The 12809-nt window shown below is 43.7% G+C and overlaps 1 protein-coding gene and 1 pseudogene across 5 annotated transcripts in view; both read right to left on the reverse strand.

Moving 5' to 3' along the window:
* The window catches only part of SS18 (SS18 subunit of BAF chromatin remodeling complex), a 45097-nt gene extending 40800 nt beyond the window's left edge, over positions 1–4297 (reverse strand). For 2 of the 5 annotated variants that reach the window (XM_061597451.1, XM_061597442.1), the window contains exons 1-2: positions 3635–3993; positions 309–385 (exon numbers count right to left, since the gene is read on the reverse strand). In XM_061597451.1, coding sequence (XP_061453435.1) covers positions 309–385; positions 3635–3703 — 146 coding nt within the window. In that variant the 5' untranslated portion in view covers positions 3704–3993. Of the gene's footprint in view, positions 1–308; positions 386–3634; positions 3999–4060 lie in introns of those variants that run through there. The other 3 variants (XM_061597433.1, XM_061597424.1, XM_061597462.1) reach the window with 3 other exon arrangements.
* LOC133375809 (5S ribosomal RNA) lies at positions 2150–2267 on the reverse strand (annotated as a pseudogene).
* Positions 4298–12809: the final 8512 nt, after the last annotated feature.

Below are 12809 nucleotides of genomic sequence, written 5' to 3' on the forward strand. Positions count from 1 at the left end.
TACAGATATTTCCCAACATAAAACCAATGTCACCTTACAATAATTGATTTTGAGTTTCAGAGTTTCAAAATAAAATATCACACAGAATGAAATTACAATGTACCATTTGTAATTCAGTAATATGAGAGCATTGGTCAGGGGTCTGATTACTTTTGCAAGGCACTGTATATAACCAGACAACTATGTAGATTTCTCCTTCATTTTGTGCACCTGAAAGACCTGCTCCACATGCACAACATATCCTTTTGGAGCACGGTGAAAGTCATGGCAAGAGCGAACATACAATTACATTCAGATAACTAACTTACTGTGAACATTCTGAAGTTTTGCCTTTGTTCTGGTAGTCCATTATACACTGAATAAGATGGTTGTTCTCATCCAACATCTGTAATAATAAAACAGTTTCCCAGATTCCAATGAGGTGTGCACTGAATTCTATTCTGCCCAATCTCTGCTCTTCCCCCCCCCTTTTTTTGAAAATTTAGCACAATTTCCTTCTTTTATTGTTGCTGCCTATCATAGCAACAGGGTCACTGATCCCAACTGGTGTTGTATCTTGTATTTTCAATCCAGATCATGAATTTTGCCAATTCCTCCTGTGGAATTTTGAGTAAACCTCATTACTATCTATCATAGTTTGTTGTACTTTTTCCTCAGTGTAGAAGAAGGGGTCAGAGGGGTATACAAGTGTTTCCCTTTTACATCACAAGCTACATCATAATCTCGTTTGGACTACTGTAATGCGCTCTACGTGGGGATACCCTTGAAAACTGTCCGGAAATTACAACTGATACAAAATGCGGCGGCTCGACTACTTACGAATAGTCGCCGCCGAGATCACATCACACCAGTGTTGTTCGACCTACACTGGCTACCAGTTGTTTTCCGAGCCCAATTCAAGGTGTTGGTATTGACCTTTAAATCCCTACACGGTTCCGGCCCAGTTTATCTCACGGAGCGCCTTCAACGCCACCAATTATGCCGCCCGACAAGATCGGCCACACAGGGCCTTCTCTCAATCCCGCCAACAAAAACAGCCAGATTGGCGGGTACAAGAGAGAGGGCATTCTCAGTGGCGGCCCCCACTCTTTGGAACTCCCTCCCACAAGATCTCTGGCACGCCTCTTATTTATTTTATTTATTTATTTATTAAATTTATATACCGCCCGACTAGCAATAGCTCTCTGGGCGGTGAACATAAAACTCTTCTTTAAATGTGTTTCGGAAAGCCTTAAAGACCTGGCTCTTTCAGCAGGCCTTCGGGGTATCTGGGGAGGGTTAATTGTTATAACTGAAATGCCTCCTGCCCAGTTTTAATATTGTTGCTGCAGATGTGTTGTTTTTATATTGTATTACTGTATTTTATCAATTGTATTTTAACAATTTTGTAAGTCGCCTAGAGTGGCCATTGGCCAGATAGGCGACGAAGAAATTAAATTTATTATTATTATTATTATTATTATTATTATTAAGCATACTGACTTAGAACTAATTATATTGAAAGCAACATAGCTTCCTTCAAGGTAAATGTATTTATTTATATAAGTTGAGAAATAGTATTAAGTATGTCAGAATTGGACAAGTCAGTCCAAAATTCAAACCTTTGCTTAAATAAGTGGGGGCAATTCTTCTTTTGAAAGAAGTACAATGGTTGGACACTTTAATTTTCTACTCTTAGGCAGATTATTTCATTTCCTTTTCCCTCTGTTCCTTCTCTACAGTTATTATTTGCACTAAGGCAATAAAAATCAGTAATTGCTGTTTTCATGGAATGTCAATTAGAGACTTGACACTTCTTTTTTCCATTCTTATGTCACCACTATGAAGACCACAACACTTTTTTTTAGTCTCTACTAAAGGTATTTCTATTACTTAAGTTAATTAAAAACATCAAATACTTGGTTCTACTCTTATGAAGTAAGCTAAGAGACATGTATTCAACATAAAATTGTGTAGTTCACATGAATAACTTTTTATATAGACAGAATCAACATGTACACAATGCTTTGAATACTCTGTGTCACATAAATGATCTTACTGGAATCCTTGTTGTTATATGTCTTCAAGTCAATTACGACTTATGGCGACCCTATGAATGGGTTTTCATGGTAAGAGGTATTCAGGGGCGGTTTACCATTGCCTTCCTCTAAGCCTACGCACCTGGTATTCCTAGGTGGTCTCTCATCCAAGTACTAACCAGGCCTGAGCCTGCTTAGCTTCCAAGATCAGACGAGATCGTGCGTGTTCAAGGTAGTATGGCCGTAGGCACTGGAATCCTTAGGCCTTATTATCCTTAATAATAAGTCAGTATTATTAATTTCGTATTGTAGATGGGGGAAGAGATGACTTAAAACAAGACAGTGTGGTTTGTCCAGTCCACTACACCAGTCTTAGTCACCAGAAAAGTCCAGAAAGTAGTGTAACTTCTAGATCAGTTATTTAGAAACAGCCCTAGAACAAAACCATTGGCTTCAATGAATCAGTTGTGAAAACTGTAGCCTTGATATCTGCAAAAGGATGCAGACCATCACACTCTTAGTTAACTACCACTTCCAAGAACTAAGCAACATCAGAAACATCTAGATGCTTCCCATAGTAGTCTTTCCAGTTATGCAAGTGTTTCCACAATCAAGTTTTACAAGCTTTTCAGCAGTAATTCTCCATTACAAAGGTGTTAACTTTACAACCCCAAACTCTTTTAACCTCCTATCTACACCAACTAGCTGATTAATGTTAGAGTGACAATAGTGTGTGCAATGCTTTCTGCCCTTCCTCATTATCCATCATGGGGGTGTATGGACAGGATGGCGGGAAGGAATCGTTTATAATTAGGACAGCACTGATACTTTCACATGCATATAGCAAGATTTTCCATAACTTTTTACTTTGGTCCCCCTACAACTATTAATTTTTATTTTATTTATTATTACATTTACACACCTTTTCTCCAAAGAATTCAAGGTGTCATACAAACATAATTCTCCTGTCCTGAGTTTATCCTCACAACAACCCTGTGTGAGCTTCATGGTTCAATAGGGACTACTTCCTCTTCACCCCTCATATAATCCACTTATACTGTATCTACTCTTCCCTCCACCCCCACCCCCACCCCCACCCCCACTGGATGGGTATGTTATGGGACTGCTATTTATGTGTCCCGATTTTTAACACATCCAAAACTAAGCATGCCCTTATTGCTAGTACTACTCCTATTTAAAGTAGAAAGGTGGTGCAGCTCAGGGAGCGATGAACTCACTGGATGATTCAAGCCACCCAAATATCTCCACCAGTCTGTTCCTATGGGAAGTCCCAATAACGGCCTACCTTACAGGGCTGCTACAAGTGCAACCCTAAACAAGCCTATCGGGGTAGTGGTGGAAAGAAAAGAGAAGCACTGTATTCAAACACTAAGTACTGTTTTTATAATAATAATGTGGTTCTCATATTAACAACCCACGCACGAATTGGGGTTAGGGCCGTTACAATGACACGACTGGACGATAACTCCCTTGTCCCCACGCCCTAATGTACTAAGGGGGAGTGCATGAGGGAGGGAAGCCGACGAGACCCGAGCCACACCAGCCTTCCCTTCCCCGGGCTTGGCGACCTCCCCGTACTAGGCCCCAAAGCCCACCTTCTGGATGGCAGCCGGCGTTATCTCGCCCTTTCCACGCTGCCTGGGGGCTGCGAAGGCCACCGACATCTTGGTCCCCGCGTAAAAACGACTCAACAGCACCGCGACTTTCCCCTCCTTTCTCCCCAGCCTCGGAGGAGGAGGAGGCGGCGACGGCAAAGGTCTGAGAAGAACAGGGAATTTGGAGGAGGAAGCGGTTACCCGTTGGACCAACCCATTCCCATTTTTTTAAAGGGGCGGGATGAGAGATGTCCGCCTCACCAAGCGAAACTGAGCGCCAGCGAGCCCAGGCAGCGTCATATTATTTTCTTTCGCTTTATGAGTGTTTTTGTTTCAAACGAAACTCGCCTTGGCCTTCAATGTCCGAAATGTACCAAGTGAGAACGTTAAAACACACCCCTTTCTATGATAATGGTATGTTCCTACCCGACCTTCTTCGAGCGACAACAAATATTACAGCCCGAGAGGAGGCGGAGATCGAGAGAGAAGTTCGCTGTTGGTATTTCTTTTTCCCTGGTTGGTCCAGCTCCTTCTGCTCCGCGGTTCGAGACAGGCTGGTGTTTCTTTGTGGGTTGCAAAGGAGCAAAGCGAGTTTCGCGCTCCTGTGGCAAAGCAGCACTAGCTAAGTGAAATCCTTAACCTAATTTCGAGTAGAGTCTTTGCTGCACGCTTCAGTGGATTTAAGGGCTTCTCCTTGGCTTTAAAGGGTGAGAGCTTCTTAAAAAAAAAAAAAAGCTTGCGTGCAGAGGTCTGCCATGCTGCAAACATACATCAGCGCAAGTCAGGGTTGCCAACTTTTATTTTGGTAGACGTCCAGTGTCTTTGACTGCTGCTCGCCAAGTCAGCAATTGAAGCTTTTGCCATCAATTGAATCTAAGTGCTGAGACAAAGCGCCGTCTGCTGAACTTTTTCTTCTCATACCCCTAACGTGGCCAAATATTTTCTGACAGGGGGTCCTGTGTCTTTTAAAACTCGCTGACACGTAGAAAATGAGGTGAAGCTTTTTCTGGCATGGAATTGCAATTGTAGTGAAAACTTAAGCAAATTTCTATCAACAAGGGAGCTGTTAAAGGAAATGGCTCCCCCAGAATAAATAAAAAACACGGTTGTATACAACTAGTCCTACCAAGAATAGAGTCATTGAAACTAATGATCCTAACTTAGTTGTGTCTATTAATTTCAATGGGTCTACTCTGAGTAGGTCCAGTATTGAATACCACCCTTAAATCTCACTTGTTCTTTCAGCAGCTTACAAGGATATCCTTATTCAGGATCCAGTCAGGCTTGCATACACTTCATTTGAACTGGAGCTATAGCATCAAGTGATTCTCCCAGGCTTTATAGTTGTCTTCCTTGATAGAGAGAGGCCAAGACATTTTGGTGCCAGTGATGGAAACCACTCCGAAACGATAAAAATATAACTGACAGTGTGCTACCTTTTAACTGCAGATAGTGTAGCCAACTACAGGGGAAGCAGGGGAGAATGGCTTGCTCTTATGCCTTTCACACCGGCTTGATGAGCACAAATCAGCAGGTGGAGTTTTTCACAGACAAATTCAGAGTGGACAAGGAAACACTTTTGCAGAGTGGTATCTTACCACACCTACCCAGATTTGGAAAGGCAGAGACTGGCATGATCCTGCACAAAAAGATAACTGAGTATGCTTTACAAATTGTAGAGGGAAGGATTACTCTATTATATGGTGCGGTGCCAGTGCCACAAGTGAAATTTCTCAGATGATTTTCTTAACTGCAAGGGCCCGATTTACAAGTTGGTAACCCAAACTTTGCATCTTTCAGTAAGCTGCCTTGCCAGGCCTAATGGAGAATCAGCCCTGTTTAAAGAACTCTAGAACAAACAACTTGCTTACAGTGCTAATTTTTGTAGGTTTTCTGCTTGTCCTACCTGATTGTTTTCCATTGGTAGCTCATTAGACAGCTTAGAAACAAAAAGGAATGGGGGCGTATGATTCTTGCACTTCCGCTTGCACCAGGCAGCAAAAGTAGAATTTTATAAAAGAGCAAAAATAATTAAGCAATGAGTTTTGACAAATGGCAGGGTAAAAATTAGGAGACAGAAAAATTCTCCATTCCTCAGAACAATCTAGTTGGAGTACTTACTCTATTTATTTATTATTTATTAAATTTATATCCCACCCTTCCTCCTAGAAGGAGCCCAGGGTGGCATACAAAAACACTAAAACACCTTTTATTTATTTATTTATTTATTTATTTATTATTTATTAGATTTATATCCCACCCTTTCTCCCAATAGGAGCCTTAAAAACAAAAGAACTTAAAACATATTAAAACAAAGCATCTTTAAAAACATCTTTTTAAAAAAAAATCTTTAAAAACATCTTTTTTTAAAAAAAGTATTAAAAACATCTAAAGTAATTCCGGCACAGACACAGACTGGGATAAGGTCTCTACTTGAAAGGCTTGTTGAAAGAGGAAGGTTTTCAGTAGGTGCCAAAAAGATAACAGAGACGGCACCTGTCTAATATTTAAGGGGAGGGAATTCCACAGGGTAGGTGCCACAACACTGAAGGCCTGCTTCTATGTTCTGCAGAACAGACCTCCTGATAAGATGGTATTTGCAGGAGGCCCTCACCTGCAGAGCGCAGTGCTTGACTGGGTATATAAGAGGTAAGACTATATTTCAGGTTTCCTGGTCCCAAGCTGCATAGGACTTTGTACACCAAAACTAGAACCTTTAACTTGGCCTGGTAGGTAACGAATACTCCCACTGAGTATTCAGTTATCAATTCTGCAAATATACTCCTGTGTTTTCACTGCACTTACTTATTAATATTATTACAGCTAGCCTTATAAACGGCACATTGCAGCAGTCTGACCTCAGAACTATAAAGATATGCATGATGGTTTTTTAGTTCAAATTAGAGGGAAGAAAAAGTGGCAGCCCACATAGAGAAACCCAATGCAAAGGAGGATGTGGCTCCTGTATTGTGTGATTAAACTGCTGTCACCACTGCATGATGAGATGAACCAGTTGAAATTCCCTCTTCTAAAGATACAGAAGCTGTGTCTTCCTTTGTACCTGGTGACTTGCAGCCTCCTTGCTGGGTCTACATAGTTGCACTATTGTCCTCCACTGCAATCTAAGCATTAAAATGAAGCAATAAGCTCCACTAGCATTCCAAAGCTGCGAGTCCATCGAATTCATTATGGAAATCTGTATCTCCACAAGATGCAAGATTTGGACCATATGAACAAGAGAGCTGGGAGGCAGCAGTGCAAGACATTGTTTTAAGTAATAGTTGTGGGTCTGATGGACATCCAGTCTTACCTTTTGGACACCCAGTGGACACAAATGGACACAAAATTTGATCAATTAACCAAGAACACAAATTCAGATTGGAAGTCACTGAAACACTGACTAGAGGTATGAAATTTTAGTCCATTGAATAGAAACAGTGGAACATAGGAGCATATTACACAATAATTCATAGGGCTATTACAAACCACCAGTCTTTCTGAAAAACTTAACAAAATCTCTCTCCCTGTACACTCTGATGTTTGGTTCTCTGTATCTTTTTTCTTTTCTTCATAAGAATTCTGCTACAGTAGGGTGTGGATCATAAGCAGCAGATTTTAATTTGCAGGCTAGTAAGTATTTTGCTAGGCAAGAAACGTGTGTAAATGCATTTGCAAGGCTGTATTCACTCTGTATGTGTGTTTGTTTGAACCACTTTCACCTCAAACCAAATGTCAGGGCTTGTACACAGTAGAGAGGCTTCCATGTCCAAGCCATTTGAAGGAAAAAATGGACACCCAGTAACAATTCCTTTAAAAAATGTTCTGCAGCAGTGTAGTGATAGTACTAATGCTGTGCATCTAGTCTGTACAATCTTGTCAGCAGCCTCAATATCGATTATGAATAGTAAACATTCAGAAAGGTACAGATAGGCATAAGTAACTAACTGCTGTCATTACCTTCTGTGATGTCCCTGCTAGAAACCAGAAAAATCATTCCGTTCTGATCACCCGAATGTCTGCTAGTTCCTACAGCTTTGTCATCTAGTTTTCATGGTCAATGGTATCACAGATTGCAGAAAGATGTAAGATAGTCAATAGGCTACAGTGTCTCCTATTGATCTTGAAGTAGAAACCACTGAGCAAAGCCACACAAGCACAGCCTCAGTGCCACAACCACACTGGTATATGTAAAGCAATTGAGCAACCACTTGCTCAACAACCTTCCCTTTAGGAATAACGTGACTGGAATCCAAATCCACATTGAAGTTTGTGACAAGCGGATAAATGACCATGACAATCTGGGGCATTACTGTTCCACTGGTGTTTGTTGTAGCAACATATAAACTGTGAAAGAAAAACATATCTCCAAACTCACAGTGGCCAAACAGTGTGTTGACTATATGCCGGAAGTATCTGAAATGCTTCAGGCTTTACACAGGTGTCACACCAAAATGCCTTTGCTGCGGCACAAAGTGGCTTTAAAGCTCTAAGAGCGTTTAGAGTTTAATACTACGCACACATACTTGGGAGTAAGTTCCACTGAAGATAGTGAGACTTATGAGTAAACATGGATCACATTGCTTGTTCTCTTTATTTCAAAGGGGCTTCCTCATGAATAAGAGTGTAATCCTGCACACACACACACACACACACCATATTGATAACTAAGGGAGTTATTATGGTGTGCAGTGTTCTCTGTTGGTAGAGAGTAGTACTGCTAGTGCAAGGCTTCTCAAATTTTCTACCTCCAGGACCCAGTTGAGATCACGGAAAAGTACTGAGACCCACTAGTGACAAAGTGATGACAGATGGAAGCAGAGAAATTTTGAAATTCTTTGCCACTGCTTTCACCTTGTGGAAAGGAGTTCCAAAGCTCAGCTTTTCTCAAGCTAAGTACAGACATTTGCTCAGGAGAAATTGTGAAAGCCTTTTAGGCAGACTTCGCTGATCCAGAGGTTAAGTGGAGAAGGCTTTTTCTTTTATATTTTCCCTTCATACTTCCACATGCATCTCAAAATATTTTTACCCATCTCCTGTAATTTCTTCTCCCGTTCTCCTTTCATACTCCCCCCCCCATACATGCACGTTTCTTGCATTCCTCCTCCCAGGTCCTTTTACATTCACTTTATCCTCCTCTAAAAGCTTCCTCTTTTATACCCCTTTTGATTTCCAGTATGTTTATTTTAATAACATTAACAACATTTTATCTCACTTCCTGATTTCCTTCCTCTGGCCCTTTCCCCTCAGGAGACCGACCAACCGACCTTTGCTCCCTCAAACTCCTCTGTCTCCTAGCCACCTTTATTCAGCATTCATGCAGTTGCTGGTGCAGTACTGGTCCAGCCAAAAGACTGTGGCACAGCTAGGGGGTGGGGCAAGCAGGTAAGGAGGCTCTGGGCAGGCTACCCACTGGTGAGTCCCAGTCCACTGTTTGAGAAACACTGCACTAGTGAGAGGGCTCTTGCCAGCAGCAGGTAGCCAGCAGAAAGCCCCAGAACAGGTCATTGTAGGGTGGGACACCAGCAGCTTTGAATCTGTTGGTCCTTGGGCTCCTCTAGCCTGATCAAAACCACAAGTCACAACCTTCTGCCCTCACAAGCACCCAGCCTGCATGATTCAGATGCAGGGATGGCTCTGCAGGTCTGCTCCACTATGTTGTTCCCTGAGTGAGGTATGGATTGCTGTTCCTGATTTTTGTCCTGCCCAGAGTCCTAGACATGAGACGGAGGTGAGGTTTGGTTTAATTCTCATTTTATTAGTGTGATGGTTACATCCAAAGCAGTGCGCTTCATAAATCTGTCTACTCTGACTCACTACTTTCCCTAACTAGTCTACCTAACCAGTCTCTGCAGCGTGTGGGGGGAGTTCTCAGCACTGGAGCCTGGGTGGGCACCTGCTTAAGTAGGGAAGGTCTTCGCCGGTAAACAACAGCTCCTCCAAAGTGTCACCCTCTGAAAGTCCCTCTTGCACCTTCTTGCGTGGGGTAAGGGGGGGCGAGCCTCTGACGGCCCATACGACAGTGGGGCTTTGCTAGGTGATGTCGCGACCTCAGGGAGCGGGAAGCTGGTTGGTGGGGAAGCGTTTGAAGTGCTGGGCAGGGATTCCTGCGTGGGTGGGGTTGGCATGCGCAAAGGGTCACTTCCCAACGGCTCAGGCAGGAAGCTCGCAGACAGGGTAGGACCTGCCTCGATGGGGGTGCTGGCCGAGGAAGTCTGTGGGTTGGCAGAGTCCCCCCTTCTTCAACGCCCCCAGGGACCTTGTCCTCATCTGACTCCTCTCCCTGATCTAACTCCTGTTGTCCCTGGGGTGCAACAATTTTCTTAAGATTAAGATCCCTGTTTCAAAAATTTCACAAACTGGGTACAATCCAGAAAGGCAGATAAACCTAACATCCTATTGAAATTAATGGGATGTAGATCTCAGTCCTAACAAATATCTTGGCTCATGAAAACAGCTTTGAGGAGTGATGTGATATAGCTTTTCTTATGATGCTGTTTTATTGCATTTAAGGGATTATCTGAACAGGGAAGATGCCCCAAGTTTATTCCATTTATTGGTTTATTTTGTCTTGCCTGGCTGTTTTGGTTTTGACATTTATGATTTGCATTGGAAATTGGGTAGAAAATTAAAAGTGTAGCACTTGAAATATGAGCCTCTGTGTCAGGATATAACGATGAAATACCAAGCAACACAGCACATTTGCAAATGTATTGGTGCCTGAGATATATATCAGTGTTGTACCTAACTTCCCTTAAGATTTAAATTCTGTCAAGGTTTTCTTTCCCTTTCTGTTCTTTTTTTTTTTTTACAGTTCTATGTATCAACTGGTGATTGGTGCAAGGTAACTCAGTGGATGTGTTTGAACATCACACTAAGCCAAGCCATGGCTTAGTGTGAACATGCTGGCTCCTAGCTGTCGTGAGCCCTGCTGGAGGGGGGTGGACTGATGAGACGAAGCAGAGGAGGACTTAGAATGGGAGAGTCAAGCTGGTGAAGGGCTGAGTGGGACCCAGAAGGTGCCCCAGCTCTGGACTTTGACAGTTCAACCCCAGCAGCTGTAGGTACCCCTGTGGAGAGTCAACCTGACCAGTTGGTTGTTTCCCAGCCTGCCGCTTTCCCTCTCCCCGCGTCACCCGCAGCCAGCCCTCCTCTCTCTGAGGGGGAAGACGGGACAGTGATGGGGGCTCTGCCTTCGCCTTTCACCAGGAGGTGAATGTAGCGGGAAATTCAACAGGCACAGCTGAGGTGGAGTCTTTGTCTGCATGTGTGCTCCCAACAGTGTCAGTTAGCACATGCAAGTAAGGTGCCCGCCCACCCTTACTTTAGCCGAGTGAGGGAGGGAGTAGTTGCTGAGTCAACAGGCTCATCCAGACGACTGTAAAATGTGTGACATGATCGCTTTGTGTTTTCATTATTTTTCGGTCATCCATGTGACGCTGCACGCTTTTGCGCATTTTCATGCGGTTAAATCCGCTCCTGAAATACCGCAAATCATGCCCTAGGATGAGCCCTAGGTCTTTCTGCTGCGAAGTTGTGCCTAGTTAGACCTAGGGCTCATCCAAACGGAGTGGGATAATCCATGTTTTCCATATCCGGTTCGTCATCTGACAGTCCTCAGTTTGCCTGTTTGCACGCTCTTTCCCAATAAAAAAACCCGCTTTTTTTGTGCTCACACATGCAGCGAGAGAACCCGTACCTCTTCTTGGTTTATCCCAGCTCTGCCCATAACACTCCCCCCTATCAGCCAATTGGTCCGAAAAAATATGACGTATGCTCCTCTCCCCATTTGCAACAAAGCACAACAAGGCGCATGTGCTTCAACGTACGAGTGCAAAAGTTTGAATTTCCTGATGGTTTGGTAGTAGTGGCTGTAATGGAGTTCCTTGTTGCTTACCACTCTGGAGCAGCGCCGGCTGGGGGGGTGTCTCCAGGTGCCCCTGACCATCCAGGGGGATTGTGGGCAGTGCAAGGGATCAGCGCTTGTAATTGCTGGGCAAATCCCCCGTAACCCTTGAGCTCATTCATTCAGCCCCAGACCGTTATGCGGCTTGGCGGCAGGAATGCTGCCTCTGAGGGAAGCAAACAGCCCTCCCCCCACGGGTGGCAGCTCTTGGCTCAGGAAAGGAAATGCAGGCAAACAGCCCCGCGTGCTGCTGTGTCAATCTGCGCTGAAGCGACCAGCACAGGCTTTGCTGTGTTCCCTCTGATAAAAGAAACATGCAAACCACTTATATGCCTATAATTCCTGTATTTTTGTTCGTTTGTATTTGCGATATTTTGCAAAACCAACTGTATGGTTTTCTACCTTTACGCATATTAACGTTTCTGGAGATACGCATGATTGCAATTCCACTTATTTCTCCAGAACAGCAAGTAACGATGTGTCATGTCTAGGAAGGTAGACCACCAGTCTCTATGGTTGCAGGTGGCTGAGACACTCTAGCAAACTACTTACATGCCAATAATTCCTGTGGTTTTTTTCTTGTATTTGCGATATTTCGCAAAAGCGACTGTATACTTTTCAGCTCAGCTGGACTGCAAAGAACCTGCAGGCTGTGGTTGAAATTGACAAGACTCAAAGAGAGTAGCCTTGCAGGCAGGAAAGCAAAATTGACTAAGGGTGCGTGAGTGTCTGTAATCCAAGAGGAAAGCCTCTATTTCTCTTCTCCCCCCCTCTCCCTCGACTCTGGATGCCTGGAAGCAAAGACCAATATGTTCAAGAAGGGCATTTGATGCAGGGGGGGTGAGGTGGAGGTTAGGCAAAGATAAATATTTTCTCCCTTGAAAAAGTTTACAAACAACCACAATTGCAGATCTCACCCTGAGCGGCTGCCCAGTTTGCAGGCTGGCTAAAAATTAACCGCTGTTGCTGCTTCTGTGGAAATGCGCTTTTCTGCATCTGCGCAGTAGAAGTCGCAGGGGGCCCCCCCAACACCACACCATTGCTCTGATAGGTTACTTTCCCCCCCCCCCGGCTTTCCCTGGACATTCGCGCACATGCACAACAATGGAAATACATGATTGACTGAGAATGAGGGAAGGGATATGGGGAACCGCCCAAGAACCGCCCATCAAACGCCCACAGCAGTAAAGTCCACAGTATTGCATCCGAGCGCCTGAAGGTACAGCGGATGATTCCCGGTTTAAAAAAGCAAATCGCATGATTTGCGGTATT

Source organism: Rhineura floridana, chromosome 1 (assembly GCF_030035675.1).
Source record: "Rhineura floridana isolate rRhiFlo1 chromosome 1, rRhiFlo1.hap2, whole genome shotgun sequence".
NCBI classification, from domain to species: domain Eukaryota; kingdom Metazoa; phylum Chordata; class Lepidosauria; order Squamata; family Rhineuridae; genus Rhineura; species Rhineura floridana.